The sequence below is a fragment of the Alosa pseudoharengus genome, unplaced genomic scaffold (assembly GCF_046254945.1).
Source record: "Alosa pseudoharengus isolate Yale_2024_CS ecotype anadromous, Long Island Sound unplaced genomic scaffold, YU_APseudo_1.1 YU_APseudo_1.1_scf_7, whole genome shotgun sequence".
Classification (NCBI taxonomy): domain Eukaryota; kingdom Metazoa; phylum Chordata; class Actinopteri; order Clupeiformes; family Clupeidae; genus Alosa; species Alosa pseudoharengus.
Window position 1 is genome coordinate 25154589 of NW_027468859.1, and position 19233 is coordinate 25173821.

Here is a 19233-nt window from a genome sequence, read left to right on the forward strand (position 1 = left end):
AATGAGAGCATGTGGTTATAAATTCTTTGATGCAACAGTTGCTTTTCTGGACCAGTGAGTGACATTTGGGTAATTTTCTGCGGCACACCTGATCTCTCACGGCACACTAGTGTGCCCCGGCACAGTGGTTGAAAAACACTGCTATAGCACACTGAAAACTCCCCTTGTGGTTTTGAAACTGATTATTTCAGGCACTGTAATTGAAGCTAGTTGGTTTCTTGAGTTCTGAAACTGAAAACACCAATCATGCTTAATCATTACAACCAAAACCCATGACCGTGTTTGTTTAGGCATGTTAATGTGGGTTAGCTATGTATGCAGTTAATCTGTAACGTGTCACCAATATTTTGTGTAACAATAAAAAGATCAGAAACTTTCAGTATTTCAGTAACAAATGAATGGCCACTCAACCATTTGGGTTTATTTTTCTGTAAGTGTCCCAAAAACAATAGCAACCAGATGATTGGATGATGTTTCAGTCCCCATGGCAACCTGTCGTCATCTCCTACATAATACACAGGCAAAAAGAAACAAAAACACAAAGTGCACATTCTACTCTAGCGACGGAACAAGCAGAGTGCTTCCATGTATATAAATACACACAAGGCCTTCGCTCGGCTCTCAAGGAGAACCGCTGCTGGACCCAGAGAGAGTCGGAGTGGAAATAGGACAGAGAACCCGACCTCCCCTTCCCCTCTATCCCTCCAGGGATCCAGAATTCACGGCGTCCTGGTAAGAGGGGCCGCCCTCCTTCTGGTCGGGGAAGAGCTTGATGAGGTCGTCGATCCTCAGGATGGTGATGGCGGCTTCGGTAGCGAACTTGAGACTCTTGGTCTTCACCATGGTAGGCTCGTAGACGCCAGCCTGCTTGTTGTCGCGGGGCTTACCATTCACCAGATCCAGACCAATCCTGCAGTAAAAGAAAAAGACAGGCAAAATAAGTACATGCAAATGCAAACATCTGATTATTGATCGTTTCAAGAGTTCCATTATCAGCATCATAGTTGTTCCCACAAGGCTTCCGTTTTAACATTCCATGTGTTATCTTAATGAAGCGGAAGTAGATTGGGAACAAAATAGAACGTCCAAGCATTGTTTTTTTTGTTGAAAGGGTCTAAAAAAGGAGGAACGGACATGTAAAAAAAGTCACCTACTAAACAACACTTAACTTTCTTGCCACTAATTACAATAGTGATTATAAGTGGCTACGCCTGTTCACTTTGCAGATGTATTTACCCAATGTGTTTATCAAGGTTCTGGTTCTCAAGTTCAAGATTCAAGATTTTTATTTGTCATTAAACAGTTGCCTGTAAAACGAAATGTTGCCAGCAAGGCCACAAAGGTGCAAAGAAGTCAAAGACTAAAAGTGACAATTACAAGACAAAAAAAAGAAAATGATTAAGTATTATCAAAGTACAAAACACTGTGTGTGTGTGTGTGTGTGTGTGTGTGTGTGTGTGTGTGTGTGTGTGTGTGTGTGTGTGTGGGGGGGGCATCATAAATAATAATAATAATAATAATAATAATAATAATAATAATAATAATAGAGAGATCGCGTCTGTAGAGGCAGCATGACTGTATGAGAACCAGTTGCTATAAATGCCATTGAAAGTGCTCAAAGGTAAACTTCGTCAACCGATCCATTTGAATTGGACTGTTAGTCTCTCACCATTTGAGGTTCTTGCGCTCAGGGTTGACCTGGGCCTCATTGTGGAAGGCACGCAGCTTGGCCACAAGGTCAGTGGAATCCTGTGCTGCATTCACCGCCAGCGTCTTCGGGATGACCAGCAGGGAACGAGCGAACTCCGCTATAGCCAGCTGCTCCCGTGAGCCCTGACAAACAAAAAAACAAACAAACAAACAAACAAACACGTGTTAGGAGAGAACATCTCCATACCTCTCCATATACCATCCACATCTGACAGACATTAACGTAACAGCTTGCGTGCCTGGGCTTATGCTCTTCATACTGACTGGATGCACTCCTTAGTGATGTCAGACTCCCTGGGGTCAAAGGTCAAACTTATGGCCCATTACACGCTAGGACTGGATGAGCAAGACAAGATGATCGCTAGGACTGGATGATCCAAGACAAGTTTATCTCTACTTATTAAAGTTCCCCAGATAAAACCGTGCTGCTCAATATCAACGGCAAAGTCTCAACACCACTGATTATGCAGGATACACATAACATTCACATATTTATATTTATTTTGTACAGCAAAATACTAGTACTTTGGTCAGTGGCCGCTATGTTTAAATGTGCTCCAAATTCTTTATATGAAAACGCATATGGACAGCTGAAGTGTCTGATTGCCAACTGATAAGATCTTTGAGTGAGTGTGTCCGGTCCTTAGGCTTTTCAGAAACACCAGAGATGAGGTGCTTCTGTGTTTAAAGCTTCAGACTGAGATTACTGTATCCCACGCGTATAACCACACACACTATGGTAAGTGAGGCGGCAATGTAAATGGGAAAGACTCAAAATGTCTGAGGGAAAACATGGGTGTTCGCACTGACGTGAGGATTACTAATCGAGACCAGAGGTGTTAAACGCTTGTGCATTCCTGACGTGATGAGCTAGTAGGGTCTTGCCATGTCTAGTCCACTCTCTAAATGGCCACTGATTCTCTTCCATTTAACAGCATTCCTGCAATAACACACATTAACAGCTTGCATGGCTGAGCTCATGATCTTCATACTTAATAGACAAATGAAATATTCCAGATGCATCCATCTATCTGTGTATGTGTGTGGGTCCATCTATCTGTGTGTGTGTGTGTGTCTCACCATGCTGTGTGTCTCTGTGTGTATGTATGCATGTGTGTCTCACCATGCTGTGTGTGTATGCATGTGTGTCTCACCATGCTGTGTGTGTATGCATGTGTGGGTATGCATGTGTGTGTGTTAGTGTTGTCACGATACCAAAATTATGACTTCGATACGATACCTGCCATAAATATCGCGATGCTCGATACTAAAACGATACTACGGCAAAATCCTAAGATATCTGGAGAACAAATGACTCATACCTCCTCCAAGTGTATGGAGTCATTTGTGTTGAATTCAGTGCACTTTTGTAGTGTGCAGGTCAATTCTGGGTTCTAAACTTCTAAACTTCCTACATAATTATTATTTTTTTATAGTCAGTAAAATAGTAGGCCTACTTTGTGTGATTAAGTCCTTTATTGTTTGTTATAGTTCATTTACATTGTGTTGTGTTTTAGCAATAAAGTAGCTTTAAATAGCCAAACTAGGCTAGATCAAGGTCAGTGTTAAAATCACTGAATGCTATGCAGAGAGGCCTAATCTTTAGGCCATCTGATGTACAGTATAGGCTACCCTAGGCCTTCCCGTGTTCATGGGATTTCTTTGACAGTTGCAAAGGGGAAAATGTGAGGATAGTCTTCTTTGCGCCCAGTGTACAAGTACGAAGTTGCAACCACTCAGGTCTTCGTCAGATAGGCCTACACCATTACCTGTTGCAATAGATCTGTGTGCATTCCTACATTACGTCTATTTCTTTGATAACATGATTTGCTACCACGTACTGTAACAATAAGCCGCTATTATTATTAGGACTCAACACGCTTTGGTGGAATGCTGTGGACTTTAATTAGCGGTCTACATGCCATGACAAATATTACCAATAGTACTGACCGAACATGAAATAGATCGTTTACAAGTTATGGTAATGTTATTCTGGCGTGAACATTTCGCTTTCATCACGTTAGCACCCTATGATTACAGCTCGTTATGTCTCGTCAAAATGATTACAGCTCGTTGTCTCGTCAAAATTCATTGATGAAGGAAGGTTCGCTTTATCCCAGAGAACCATACTCGTTTCACTTAGGCTAGACTAAAACATAAGAGAAGAACTTAACACTAACCATGTAGTCGTGTTTTCTATAGCATATTCGTTAACCTGTCGCTCTTTGAACTCTTTAAAAATGTTGGGATATGTCTGCGAGGTGTTTAGCCAAGTTCCATGCGTAGCCTACTGCTTTTAAATGACTTTGAAACATATTTTACAAACGGGCCTCTGTGTACCTGATGGCTTGCCTTCACTATTCACGATGTATCCGAAATAGTTGCAGATTTCATTGCACCTTTTGTTTAATCCACAAGGCCTAGAACTGTCGGCAAAGAACTATGTTGACGTTGGCTGCGCACTCACTCAGAGCTGCCTGCTTGACACGCCCACTTGCCTAGATGCGTGCAAGGAGCAGTGAGAGCAGCAGTTCACACAGACACAGAACGTTATTATTTTAATAAAGTATCGATTCTAAAAACGTCTGAAATCGTATCGTTTTTTGCGTGAAGGCATCGTGATACCTTTTTAGTATCGATACACCGTGCAACACTAGTGTGTGTATGCGTGTATGCATGTGTGTGTGTGTATGCATGTGTGTATGCATGTGCGTGTGTGTATGCATGTGCGTATGCATGTGCGTGTGTGTGTGCATGTGCGTGTGTGTGTGCATGTGCGTGTGTGTGTGCATGTGCGTGTGTGTGTGCGTGTGTGTGTGTGTGCATGTGTGTGTATGCATGTGCGTGTGTGTATGCATGTGCGTGTGTGTATGCATGTGTGTATGCGTGTGTGTATGCATGTGTGTGTGCATGTGTGTGTGCATGTGTGTGTGTGTATGCATGTGTGTGTGTGTATGCATGTGTGTGTGTGTATGCATGTGTGTGTGTGTGTATGCATGTGTGTGTGTGTGTATGCATGTGTGTGTGTATGCATGTGTGTGTGTGTATGCATGTGTGTGTGTGTATGCATGTGTGTGTGTGTATGCATGTGTGTATGCATGTGTGTGTGCGTGTGTGTGCATGTGTGTGTGCGTGTGTGTGCATGCGTGTGTGTATGCGTGTGTGTATGCGTGTGTGTGTGCATGTGTGTATGCATGTGCGTGTGTGTATGCATGTGCGTGTGTGTATGCATGTGCGTGTGTGTATGCATGTGCGTGTGTGTATGCGTGTGTGTATGCATGTGTGTGTCGCTCTCTCACCATGCTGGTGGCGTAGTTCTCCAGATAGATGGACAGAGCTGCCTCCACAGCGCCCCCTCCTGGCACCACAGACTTGGACTCCAGCACCCTCTTGACCACACACAGGGCGTCGTGCAGTGAGCGCTCCATCTCATCACACATGAAGTCGTTGGCCCCGCGCAGGATTATGGACGCCGACGTACGCGCCTTTGTACTGATGCAGAGATAAAGACAGATTAGGCACTTGTGTTGCACTGACGGATTTTCATATTATAAACAGACCTGCCAAAACACCCTGCATATTAGAAAAAACTGGATAAACAAGGGCACCTGCCCCTTGGACTTAACCAAGCGCCTAACCTATGCTTATTCATGTATAGCTCTTCTGTCATCATTTGGTTCTGTGAATATCACTAAAGCATGCCTACACTGGACATCACTAAAGCATGCCTACACTGGTTTTATGTCCTGGCAGCAACTTGGGGCTAAGTGCCTTGCTCAAGGGCACAACGGTGGAAGCCGGGAATTGAACCCACAACTTCTCAGGCTACTGCATGCTAGCCCAGCTCCTTAACCACTACCACCACTCCTTCAGATGATCATTCAATTAATAGATCATGTTTAAATATTACATGTTTATATTTACTTTGGTCAGTGAAAGTTGTGTTTAAATGGGCCTTACTTTAGTAAACTTTAGATATGAGAAATCGCACAGATTGTCTGTGTAAGTGTTTGAATGCCAACTGATAGATCTTTTGAGTGTGTCCAGTCCTTAGGCAGTTCAGAAACACCAGAGTGCTTCTGTGTTTAAAGCTTCAGACTGAGATTACTGTATCCCACGCGTATAACCACACACACTATGGTAAGTGAGGCGGCAATGTAAATGGGAAAGACTCAAAATGTCTGAGGGATTTTCATGCCTAAACTGGTTTTATGGATATCACTAAAGCTTGCCTACACTGGTTTTGTGCATTATGCGGTGAGTGAAAGGGGGGGGGGGGCGCTATGAGTTGCGCCTCCTCTCTACATCTCTAGGGGGCGCCATCAGTTGTGCCTCTTTACAGCTCTAGGGGGCGTTATGAGTTGCACCTCTACAGCTCTAGGGGCGCTATGAATTGCGCCTCCTCTTTACAGCTCTAGGGGGCGCTATGAGATGTGCCTCTTCTCTCCTGCTCTAGGGGGCGCTATGAGATGTGCCTCTTCTCTCCTGCTCTAGGGGGCGCTATGAGATGTGCCTCTTCTCTCCTGCTCTAGGGGGCGCTATGAGATGTGCCTCTTCTCTCCTGCTCTAGGGGGCGCTATGAGATGTGCCTCTTCTCTCCTGCTCTAGGGGGCGCTATGAGTTGCGCCTCTTCTCTCCTGCTCTAGGCGCTCGCCTCCATCCCTACCACACGCCTTCCCTGCATTTGGCTTCCGGAATCTCACGGAAGACTCCCAATGACAATGGCTACATTGAAGAGTGAAAGTGCGGCCATGCTCACTTCTTGACAAGGATGAGTTCGTCATCACACACTCTCTCCTGCACCACTTCCTCTGCCGCGCCCAGCATGGACGCCTCGAACGTCTCCTCACCCTCCAGGTTGGACAGCGACGCACAGATGGTGGCTGGGCAGGGACAAACAGCACCGTCAGACTGTTAAGACGCAACCATTCCTACTGACCACTTAGGATATTCATTTGTTTACAAATCAAATGGCAGTTAAAGGAATTATCCGGAGTAAAATGCACTTTAGATCGATTTACGGATGATTGGGAGTACATACGTTGAGTTGACATCCAAATCATGTCGTTCGGATGTGTTTTGAGAAAGTTCGATGTTACCGTTTTTAGTCAAAGCTCGTTAGCGTGGAAGTGAGAAGGGCATATTATTTTGCCAAGTGTGCTCTGGAAATTCACAATTTCGTCGCCGTTTAAAAAAATAAAAAATAAAAAAAAAAAAGTCCAGTATTTCTTTTGAAATTGAAATGAAGTTGTATGGACTGGACTATTTTTTTTTTTTTTTTTTAAACGGCGACGAAATTGTGAATTTCCAGAGCACACTTGGCAATCGACTCCTACGGACTTTCCCCTAAAGATGGCAGCAAAGATGCCAACATTTCCGGAAAGGTACTGGCTTGATGAAATTCATTCTGGACTCTCTATCCGACCACATAAAGACGAAATAATATGCCCTTCTCACTTCCACGCTAACGAGTTTTGACTAAAAACAGTAACATCGAACTTTCTCAAAACACATCCGAATGACATGATTTGGATGTCAACTCAACGTATGTACTCCCAATCATCCGTAAATTGATCTAAAGTGCATTTTACTCCGGATAATTCCTTTAAGTCACCATGATTTCACTCCTTGGATTTTCTTATATGGCAAATTACTTGGGAATATCATCTGACATACATAATAACTTTTAAGAAATGCAATACACAACAATGCATTTATTTCTTACCATTTCATGCCTTTAATTATCTACCACTCTATAGGACTTCATTCCAACACCTCAAGAGGCAAGAGAAGAATCAGGGCTGAAACTAGGCTGAATTAATCCCCATCCCTGCCCACCTACCTCCGGTTGCCTTGGCGATGCGTTTGAGGTCCCTCTTGAGCACTCGGCGCACGGCCATGGCTCCGACGTCCTCGAAGTACTTGAGGCACATGTCATCGATGCCCCCAGTGGTCAGCAACACATTGGCCCCTGATGCCAGGATCTTCTGGATGCGCTCCTTGGTGATGTCAGATTCCCTGAGGTCAAAGGTAAAATGCACATTCCATTACATACTAAGTCAGGATGATCTGGATGACAAGTTGACCACTACTGATGAAACTGCTGTTGAATATCAATGGAAAAGTCCTCCAGCAGGGGGCAGTGTCCCTGGAGCAAGTCAGGGGGATAACCCTCAGCTAACCACCACACTATATTTACATGTATTCATTTAGCAGACACTTTAATCCAAAGTGACTTACATATGTCAACTACATTACAAGGAATTACATTTTCCCCGGAGCAACTTGGGGCTACGCGCCTTGCTCAAGGGCACAACTTTTCAGGCTACTGCATGCTAGCCCAGCTCCTTAACCACTACCACCACCCCTTTAGATGATCATTAATTTAATAGATCATGTTTAAATGTGACATGTTTATATTCACTTTGTCACGCACTTTGGTCAGTGAAAGTTGTGTTTAAAATGGGCCTTACTTTACTAAACTTTAGATATGAGAAATCGCACAGATTGTCTGTGTAAGTGTTTGAATGCAACTGATAGAAGATCTTTGAGTGTGTCCAGTCCTTAGGCAGTTCAGAAACACCAGAGTGCTTCTGTGTTTAAAGCTTCAGACTGAGATTACTGTATCCCACGCGTATAACCACACACACTATGGTAAGTGAGGCGGCAATGTAAATGGGAAAGACTCAAAATGTCTGAGGGAAATCATGGGTGTTCGCACTGACGTGAGGATTACTAATAAAGCCCGGGTCCAGTCCTGACGTGATCAGCATGAGAGACTGAGTGTGAGTGTGAGTGTGAGTGTGTGTGTGTGCATGAGAGACTGAGTATGCATGTGTGTATGTGTGATGGAGGGGCAGTGTGATTGTGTGCATGCTCGTGTTTTACCTCTGTCTGATCTGGTCGAGCTTCTCTGGGTCACTGATGACCACCTGGACACCCAGTTTCATTTTGGTCTTCTGCAGGCTGAAGTCCAGACAGGCCACCTTCGCGTTGGTCACACGCTTCGTCATACCTAAAACACACACAGTTGCATGTTAAAAGCTTTTTACTGTGCAGTTAATACAGACATTCAAACATTTACACTGTCAAACGCAAGTATATAAACCAAATTCTCATCTATGACCACTAAGTTACAAGATCATATTGATCTTCAGATCTTTATATTGACTGATGCTCAGGACAACCATATATTTCTACATTAGAGTTAGATATGCAATCACATGGAAGGCATTATAGTTAGTTATTACACAGCTCTTCAGAGTGCTGCAGAAAGTTCCATTCACATGAATGGGCCTTCCCAACGTTCGGGCCTATGTTAAATCTATATAAATCACCGGCAAAGTATATAATCACCGCTGTCAATGGCAACGGGTTGATTAACGTCTTTCATATCCCTCCACAAAAATTCCGTTCGCTTATTGCAATGGAATTTCATTGAAAGGGAAAGTAAGCTAGTAAGATGTTGCCACGCAACACCTGAAACTGTCAAGTTCTATCTGTGTGGCGAACTATTTATTTTGTCAGCGGAAGACACGAAACAGTAGCAAAATCATTTTTAAAGATTCGTTGTGTTAGGTTTCTTTTCTCGTTTTGGTAGCCGTGTAATAAGCGGGATAATGTATTGTCCGCCGGTAATTATCAGAAAATAAGTCCGCTGCGTGTCTGGGTTTTGCTCTCCCTGTCGGGACTTATTTTCTGATAATTACCGGCGGACAATACATTATCCCTTACATATGCGGTCACATGGAAGGTCTTTCCAAGTGTCCAGTCCTCAGGCAGTTCAGAAACAGCAGAGATGATGTGCTTCTGGGCTCAAAGCTTCAGACTGAGATTACTGTATCCCACGCGTATAACCACACGCACTACGATAAGCGAGGCGGCAATGTAAATGGGATATAGGGCTCCAGACACGTTTAGCCTCGGTGTCAGACCTCCAGGGTGTGACTGTACCATCATTTAATGGAAACCAGTAATGCGCACACACACACACACACATACTGGCCTTACCTTGGGAGCCGACGGTGCAGTTGAGCGCGTAGCCGTTGACCAGGTAGCTTTCCTTCTGACTGCGTCCGTGGGCCTTGAGCACGTTTACGGAGTTGATGGGGTAGCGGGCCACGCCCCTCCCGTCCACAAACTTAACCGCAAGCGCCGCGTCCACCACCATGTTGGCGAAGAAGTCGGCGTCCCTGAGAGGCGAACGGGTCAAGGAGCGGCACGTCTAGACGGCGTCTGAAGCTCAACTGATAGCACAAACGGCTAACAACACAGCACATAACACGGATCATGTGCTCTTGTTTCAATGATGTACAAAGTGCAGTTATGTAACGCAACAAGCCTGCATCACTGCCAGGCCCAAGGGTGAAGGAGCAGTACGTTTAGATGTCTGTACTGTCAATACATATAGAGGTAGCAGAGGACAGCTGCACACCCCTTCAGATCTTGACAGAGTTGCTCTTTCCTGTTAGCATAGCCACACATCCGAATATGGAGCAGATGTACAGTACTAAAACAGGAAGTGAATAACCATTGTGCTATATGGGGGAGCCAATCACCAGTAAGCACACTGACCACTGTCCACGTCCAAGCTAGCAAACTGGCAATTACTTCAAACTCCTGAGAAAGCATTTTCTTGAGTTACAGAACCTCATTAATATTTCCTGACTAATCGTTACTGATGACACTAGTCATTAACTCCAAATGGAACATATACAGAACAGAGTAGGAATGGCAATACATTACTACATTTGGAAAACAGCATACGTAAGATATGGGTATTGTGTTTAAGCCCTGAGCAGTTAAACTTGAGGGAAAGGATACACTCCGATGATTTTGGAGGACATGGAGGTCTTGGCGGCATTGACCAAACATTCCCTGCCCAGGTCATCTGTACCGATGGTCAGGTTCTCATTGATGTAGCGCACAGCCTCCCTGTTAGCGGACAAGACACAGAACACACAGTCAGTAGAAATAATTATTAGCAAGGCTAATAAGTGAAATGCACGTTTACGTGATTGGGAGTGTTCCTGCATAACAGTCTAAAACTAGTGGTTTGAGTATGTGTGTGCGCATCTGAATGCAGGCGTTCTATTATGCAGGTCACTAAATTTCCCAAGGTGTGTGTGTGTGTGTGTGAGTGAGAGATATGCCACCTAGTGTGTGTGTGCATGCATGTGTGTGTAGGGGAGGAAGGGATTGCATACTTGCAGGCTAGCCGGTATCCACTGATGATGGAGGTGGGATGGATCTTCTGTTTCACCAACTCATCTGCATTCTTCAGGAGCTCGGCAGCAATGATCACCTAAACAGACACATACCAATTACATCATGCTCTCAAAATAACTCCTTACCGTTTACTTTAATCAACACACACACATTCCGTAGGGCACTGAAAACATCTGCTTGCCACTAACATTGCAATGCCTCAATCATTTATCTGTGAATGTTCTGTCAATACATATAGAGGTAGCAGAGGACAGCTGCACACCCCTTCAGATCTTGACAGAGTTGCTCTTTCCTGTTAGCATAGCCACACATCCGAATATGGAGCAGATGTACAGTACTAAAACAGGAATTCATCATTGAATGATCAGATCATAACTGTAGTCCAATGCAGCATTAGCTGCACAGCTAAAAACAGAGCACCACATCAAAGTACAGATGAGGAGAGGTCAACACACAAACAAAGCTACTTTCCTGGACTTCATTTGCCCATGAGGTGTGTGGCAGAATATGCGATTAGCATCATTGTCTGTTAAATGGTCAACCCGGAAGTGAACCCAAACTTTGCAAAGAGCTGTTGCTTTAGCTGAAAGCATCTGCCACTTTCCTTTTTCTTTAAATTGCTGTCTTCAGTTGATTGGAATGATCACATAGCCCACCCTACCCTCTTCTGTTTTAATAACATCTTCTGAGAACACTAAATAGACCTCTGAAGTTTGCCTACAAAAGGACCCGGAAGCTGCCATGTTCGCCCATATAAGGAGATCCGGATCTCCTTATATGGGCAAAGATGGCAGCTCTGGGTCCTTTTAATAGGCGAACTTCAGAGGTCTATGACCAAACACCACTGCATGGGCCCACCCGTGTGTGTGTGTGTGTGTGTGTGTGTGTGTACCAACTCACCACAGATGTAGTGCCATCTCCGACCTCTTTGTCCTGCAGCTCTGCCAGCTCACAGAGCACCTTGGCAGCCGGGTGCTCCACCTCCAGCAGCTTCAGGATGGTGGCGCCGTCGTTGGTGATGGTCACATCCTGTCCACACACACACAAATTCACATCATCTCTCGCTCCTTTACAAGGAAGTCACAGAGCACTTTATGGATAATCAGCCATTTCACAATTTTTATTTTTTATTTTCAAGCGTTCCTAAATATTGTACTCAACCCAAAGGGATTTCAGAAACAGCAAAGTGCCATGTCTCTTAGTTAAATGTTTGGGCTGAATTTACTTTATCCCACGCGTATAACCACACAAACTACGATCAGTGAGGTGGCAATGTAAATGGGACAGAAAAATGTTCAATGTATTTGGCAAAGCCTCAAACAAATATTAAGCAATAAGTAGCATGAATCAGATTATATCCCCATAATCAGATGCCCAAGAGGATACAATATATTTCAGTAAGTGATGTAAAAACAATAACCAGCATAACATCCCTGACAGACAGAGCACTTACCCCAATGTCATCCACCAGCATCTTGTCCAAGCCCACTGGTCCCAGAGAACTCTTGACGATGTTGGCTATGGAGGATGCGGCCATGACTGTGCAAGACAGACGCGCAATTTAATTTAATAGCAGGGAATTCAATTATCCCCATACAGATCAAAACTGCGTCAGTCAAAGTTGATGCAGCCAACATACAATTTAGTGTCTTGTCAGTTTTGTGCACTGGTTGGACGACTAAGAGCATCCACCCAAAATTGACCACTGACATTTGTTATATTCCCCGCTAGCGAAGCCATTCATTGCTATGAAGAGGAATGAATGGTACTAGAGCGGGACTCGATATGATCAAAACAGCTGTTCTGTTACAAAGACAACATTACGCACCACCAACACCTTGAACAGTAATATAACATTAATATCAAAACATCACAAGGATAACTTATTGACAACCTCAAAGAAGCTGCAAACTTAGCATGCTAATATTAGCATCAGCAACCACACAACAGACCCGTTATGTCAAATGATTTCGCATAACACTAGCCTGCAAGCAAGCACATGTTTTGAGCAAGTTCCAGTTTTTGACGATCATTACTACCACCATTTACTATGTTTATGGATATCGACAACCGCAATCTAGCGCATAGAACAGCCAAAATAAAGTTGATAACTGCAAGTCATCTGCACACGTGCGGCATTAGCCAGATAGCTAGGTGGCTACTTTACCTACGTAGCTAACGTCATATCTTCATCACCCTACCGTGTCGGCTCGCAACATCATGTCGTGTGATTTTACATAGAAAAGAGATATTTCCTCACCATTTTGACTCCTAACGGAGTCTCCAGACGTCCTCTGGCCGAGCACAGTTAATGGACCTTCTAGCATCGACATCTTGAGCCACCACCTACCAGCCAAGAAGAAAGGGAACGATGGACACAGTGCATTGTGGGTAAACCGGTTAAACGCACGGATTTGTGGGTCGACTCCAGCGTTCGGTGGAATGTTCCAGATGGGCGTCTAGAGAGGGCACATCCAAAAGCCTGTCCTTTTGGATAGCGACTGTTTAAAAATGCTTGAAATATGTTCATGAATGTCATAAGATATGTTGATATGTTGTCACTTTCTGTGGAGTATCCCCCAGCCAGATTTCCTATTAGCCTATGCGTAGGCTATAAACTACATCCCCCATAAGGACATGCGACTACAGTAGAGTAGGCTATGTGTGCGGGTTACCTCCACTGGTTAACTGCGTACTCTGGTACTACATAATGCAGGCACGTGCAGAGAAGGGGGGCTACAGGGGCTCTAGCACCTGCCCTTTTGCCCCTTTGATGTCCAAGTGCCCTTTTGACAAGACCCGTTTTTTACTTTTTAAAATGTGTAATACTTCCGCTAGTTCCAACGTGAATATTCGCTAAAATGTCTCATTAATAGTTTGTGAACTTAGAAATTTACAAAAATAACTATTTTCTGTGTTAATTGAAATGCCTTGCGGCCACCAATCCGTAACGTCATACATTCAGTGAACTCTCAGAAGGTGCACGCAGGCACCGTGCTGCAGGAGACGTTTGGGAGCACGGTAAGGTCATTTGGCAGTTAGCCTATCTGAACATGCAATAGTATTCAGACATTCAGACATTACTATGTTATAGTAGCTTAGGTTAGTAGACCTAGTTCATAAAACAGAGTAGGCAAACCTTTTCTAAATCGTCATAAGCCGACGACATAGGCTACTGTAGTTGTTTAACTAACCCAACTCCACACGTCGTTCTCTGTTTACAGTAGGCTACAATTCTCTCAGTGGCCACACGCACAGCACATGAATCTGCAAGACACCAGCTTGCTAATGGTGGCTGTTCACTTTGATAAACATTAAAATTATAGCCTGTCAAGCCAGACTAGGCAATAACATATTTGCTGCCGCTAGGGTGCGTCTAGATTTCTAGGCTATTAAAATTAGCTTTGAATGTAACCAATAAGATGTAGCCTTATAGCCTATGATCTCTGTGTAGACAATAGCCTAATGGAAACTGGAAAGACTTGTCTGTGCCCTGGCTATAGGCCTACAGTACATGCACTCCTATTGAATTTTCAGAACCAAGGAGAGAAATGAGAAAAATGTGTTACAGCTCTGTCTGCTATTTACACCCATTCTTCTTGATACATAATGAATAAATATGAAAATGTATAAAATGTTTATGAGTACATTAGAGTACTTTGCAAATTGCTAAACCATATAATAGCCTGTCCCACCATCATCATTGAAATAGCATAATGCTAGAATTTAAAAGCTCAGGTTCAGATGATTAAAGCTTTATAGGCTAGGGAATGTTTTATTTTTATATAATTTGCATGTAGCCTATGTATTCTCTATTGGGTAATCAAAATTAAGTTTTAAATAAAGTTAACATGTTTTCTGAAAATTTTGTTCCATGTGCCCTTTTTTTTAATTTGAGCCCCTGCCCCTTCAAAGGTCTCTGCACGCCCCTGCATCAATGTATTATTAGGTTTGGACCTGCGGTTAGGTTAAGTCCCTGGTTTGCTCACAACCAGGCTTGTTTTGACAGGTTTACTTTGGGCAGATGCTGTATCGTATGTAGGTCTCCTAAGCCTGAAGTAACCTCCTAAGACCCAGTAATTCATTTTTGTCCTCTGGGGGGCATGAGTCTAGCCTTTAAGTCAAACACCATTTATGCCACCTGTTTGACTCCTACTAAACAGATGGACTCTAGAAATGACATGAGCTTTCTGATTATGTCACAATTATACGTGTGGGGTTAACAGAACTCACTGTCTGTCTTTCTTTTCTAAATGGCAACATTGCATTTTTGTTATTTTATAGCGACAAGAGGTAGGCCTAATTGATTCTTTTTTGCAGATATTATGTTTTCATTGCTAATAATCAACTTGTTTCCTGAATATGAGTCTTAAATTCAATTAAGAGAGTTTTCAGAAATGGCCAGTCATTTGAACATTTTCAAAACTTTTATTCGATGTCCTTATAGTGGACAGCAGATCTTACTAACTCTTGATTTTAAATTTCCGTGCTTCAGAAGATAGAGGGCTGAGTGAGGCAGGGAGGGTTTTCTCATAATTTCTCATAAATATTAAAGGGTAGTCAATCTTAAAGGTGCAATGCAAGGTGCAGTCAGGGGCTCTAGGGTTTATTGGGAAATGAGAACCTTTTAGGTGAATTTATGATGTACAGTACGCAATTGGTTAAAAGCTTGATTTAGCAAACTAATGACCCCATTTGCAATTGATAATGCATTTTCTAAAAGTGTCTTCTCAAACAGAATTACCCATCCAAGCATCTCTCCACCGGGTTTTATGTAAGCTACTTGTCGAGCGTCATTGTGGGTAGCATAGTTCGGAAAGAGTGTGTGACAGCATGAGAATACAAACAGACGCAGCAGCAGTAGTTATTAGAGTTTAGTATAGCCTGCTTTTATTATCCATGCCCACTGTTCTATGTGTTATACGCCTAAGGACAATAAACACGAACGAACCATTAGCCTGCTAGCCTGCTTGCTCATTGGAAAGAGAACTGTTATAAAAGGGTGTTTAGCGAGTGGAGCGAGTGAGACAGCTCCCATGCATTGCGAGAGGGACGATCAGGAAAGGTAACAACTGTACTTCTGCCATTCTAGCGTGCCCCACACACACACTCATCACTAGGGTCCATAACACATTCATCACTAGGGTCCATAACACACTCATCACTAGGGTCCATAACACACTCATCACTAGAGTCCATAACACACTCATCACTAGGGTGCCACACACACACACATCACTAGGGTCCATAACACACTCATCACTAGGGTCCATTACACACTCATCACTAGGGTAACCCACACACTCATCACTAGGGTCCATAACACACTCATCACTAGGGTGCCCCCCCCACACACACTCATCACTAGAGTCCATAACACACTCATCACTAGTGTCCATAACACACTAATCACTAGGGTCCATAACACAATCATCACTAGGGTCCATTACACACTCATCACTAGGGTAACCCACACACTCATCACTAGGGTCCATAACACACTCATCACTAGGGTGCCCCCCACACACACACTCATCACTAGAGTCCATAACACACTCATCACTAGGGTCCATAACACACTCATTACTAGGGTCCATAACACACTCATCACTAGGGTGCCCCCCACACACACACTCATATAGGCTCCATAACACACTCATTACTAGGGTCCATAACACACTCATCACTAGGGTGCCCCCCACACACACACTCATATAGGCTCCATAACACACTCATCACTAGGGTCCATAACACACTCATTACTAGGGTCCATAACACACTCATTACTAGGGTGCCCCCCACACACACACTCATATAGACTCCATAACACACTCATTACTAGGGTGCCCCCCACACACACACTCATATAGGCTCCATAACACACTCATCACTAGGGTCCATAACACACTCATTACTAGGGTCCATAACACACTCATCACTAGGGTGCCCCCCACACACACACTCATATAGGCTCCATAACACACTCATCACTAGGGTGCCCCACACACTCATCACTAGGGTGCCCCGTAGTAACAGCACTCCATCACAGTGCTCATCTCTGGAGGCAGCCTTAAAATCACTCCAAGGGCACACTCCTTCCTTGGCACATCTATTTTCATTTAATGTTGCAAATATTGTAAGATCCCATTGTAACTCAATGCAATAATATTATGTTAAATTGATATTTTCTGAAGAATGATGACCCGATGTCCACTGCAAGGGACATATGATAAAAAAAATAATATTTTGCAATATGTTTCCTTCAACCATAAGAGGCTATACATACATCAATGATCCTCCGCGAATAGGCTTTAATCAGATCTGTAAAGTGTATACAATTCTAGGAGAGGGTGAGCACTGTGGAGTCTTTGGAAGTCTGACCCTGTGGAATTAGAGACAAATAATGGTTTAATTAATGTAATCGCTCCAAAAAACACGACCCACAGCAGGGCAGGGGGCTAAACTCTCCTTTTGATGAAAAGGTACAACAACTACTGTAAACTTCAATAGTCCAGGAATATAACAAAACAATTTAAAATATGGAATAGGCCTAACTGCACTAAAAATTCTGATGCTTGTAGTGATGATCAAGATGATGATGATCAATAGTCGCTCATTTAGACCATGATTAGAGCTGCAGGAGCTAAAGCTAAAACCCACAGTTCTCCTCTTGGCCAGACGAGGGCAGTGTATTCATCATACCATATGGTTCCAACCACAACTTTCCTATCAGCTGATTCTAATTAGCACAACTCTTCGGCCAGATAAAGATGAGCTAATTAGTGACAACACCGTTGAGCACAAAATGAAACGAAAGCAGATGAGAAGCAGATCCAAAGTCCACAGGATAGGGGAAAAGCGATTGGAATGAGAGATATGACATAAATGACACGCCTCAGTGTTGGTTGGTGGCATGTTGAATCTGCAACGAGTGGCTCTGTTGTAATGATTCTGCTGAGCATGCTAGGGTGGGACCACCTTATACACCGGTAATTAAAAAATTCATATAAAATACAGCGTGCATACAGTGGCTATAAAAAAAGGTGTGTCTGATGAGTCCCATATAGGATAACAATTTTGCATTGGTTTGGAGTCACTAGGTCATATGGCTTGGGAGGTATTGAAAAAAAGGAGTCTGTTTCTTATATGAAATAATGTATTTTCTTTAAAAAAACAGCGTGCATACAGTGGCTATAAAAAGAGGTGTGTCTGATGAGTCCCATATAGGATAACTATTTTGCATTGTTTTGGAGTCACTGTCATATGGCTTGGGAGGTATTGAAAAAAAGGAGACCATTCCTTATGGGAAATAATGTATTTTCTTTAACAAATTAATATAAAATACAGCGTGCATACAGTCGCTATAAAAAGAGGTGTGTCTGATGAGTACCATATAAGATAACTATTCTGCATTGGTTTGGAGTCCATAGGTCACATGACTTGGGAGGTATTGAAAAAAAGGAGACCATTCCTTATGGGAAATAATGTATTTTCTTTAAAGTATACATATAAAATACAGTGTGCATACAGTGACTATAAAAAGAGGTGTGTCTGATGAGTCCCATATAGGATAACTATTCTGCATTGTTTTGGAGTCACTAGGTGACATGATGTCAAAGCTATTGACAAAAAAGACTATGAAGGTAATTCAGAAGGTACTTTATAGACGGTCCCTAAGTAGGTTGGCTGGGAGCAAGTAGACAGGTCATCTGTTTGTACGTTGTCTGCAAACAAGGGGTGAAACCGGCCGCATTAAAAAAAATGTGAATATCTGTCGAATATCCGAATATCAAATATCAAACTAACTTCACCTCGGTACCAAACCGAACCGCCCTCCAAAGATAGACTTGTCCATCTATTCTTTATATACTCTAATTCACTCTTACTATATGTGGCACCTGGGTAAGGAATTAGCAGGAATTGCAATTACATAATGATGCATTTTCTCACCACCAACTTCATTAATTTCCCTCTGATAGCCTATTGTATGAACATGTGTGTCTCTGACCCTTTCTGTAGAGGGGCTCCTTTGTGGCGGATTAGCAGATCTTCTCCCGTCTTGACGAGTGGCCTGAATTCGCCAGCGACGTGCAGCAGTGACGTGTTCGTAAGCTCTTTTCCACAGAAAGCCAATTTGACTGCCGGCTTAAGAGCGTCCTGTCTGCCAGGAGCCCAAAGCCCTAGAACTCTGGTGGAGCTCACGACCATGCAGAGCCGTGAACTCCCACACACACACACAAAACTCACACTTATATACACAGATACTCTCAGACACACATTCTCTGCCAGTGACCA

At 43.3% G+C, this 19233-nt stretch overlaps 1 protein-coding gene and 2 non-coding genes across 3 annotated transcripts; all 3 read right to left on the reverse strand.

The window, feature by feature from the left end:
- Positions 1-382: 382 nt before the first annotated feature.
- On the reverse strand, positions 383-13327 carry tcp1 (t-complex 1). Its single transcript, XM_076272182.1, has 12 exons — positions 13199-13327; positions 12392-12477; positions 11839-11967; positions 10917-11014; positions 10534-10644; positions 9721-9902; positions 8599-8725; positions 7553-7728; positions 6470-6593; positions 5010-5202; positions 1670-1833; positions 383-910 (listed from the first exon to the last, which is right to left on the reverse strand). Exons 1-12 carry the CDS (start codon positions 13269-13271, stop codon positions 697-699), a joined length of 1677 nt encoding a protein of 558 aa, XP_076128297.1. The 5' UTR covers positions 13272-13327; the 3' UTR covers positions 383-696.
- LOC143110924 (small nucleolar RNA SNORA29) lies at positions 10094-10232 on the reverse strand. The gene has a single exon (XR_012984477.1). It is a non-coding gene; the product is annotated as a small nucleolar RNA SNORA29 (small nucleolar RNA).
- LOC143110925 (small nucleolar RNA SNORA29) lies at positions 11150-11288 on the reverse strand. The gene has a single exon (XR_012984478.1). It is a non-coding gene; the product is annotated as a small nucleolar RNA SNORA29 (small nucleolar RNA).
- Positions 13328-19233: the final 5906 nt, after the last annotated feature.

What these genes read in the sequence shown, in the direction of transcription:
- tcp1 (XM_076272182.1), bottom strand. Translation starts at nt 13,271, where the DNA reads ATGTCGATGCTAGAAGGTCCATTAACTGTGCTCGGCCAGAGGACGTCT. An exon ending in TCCTCCAAAATCATCGGAGT is followed by an intron (nt 9,903 to 10,533) that starts GTATCCTTTCCC and finishes TTCGCCTCTCAG; the next exon opens with GGACGCCGACTTCTTCGCCA. An exon ending in GAGCGCAAGAACCTCAAATG is followed by an intron (nt 911 to 1,669) that starts GTGAGAGACTAA and finishes CTTTTACTGCAG; the next exon opens with GATTGGTCTGGATCTGGTGA.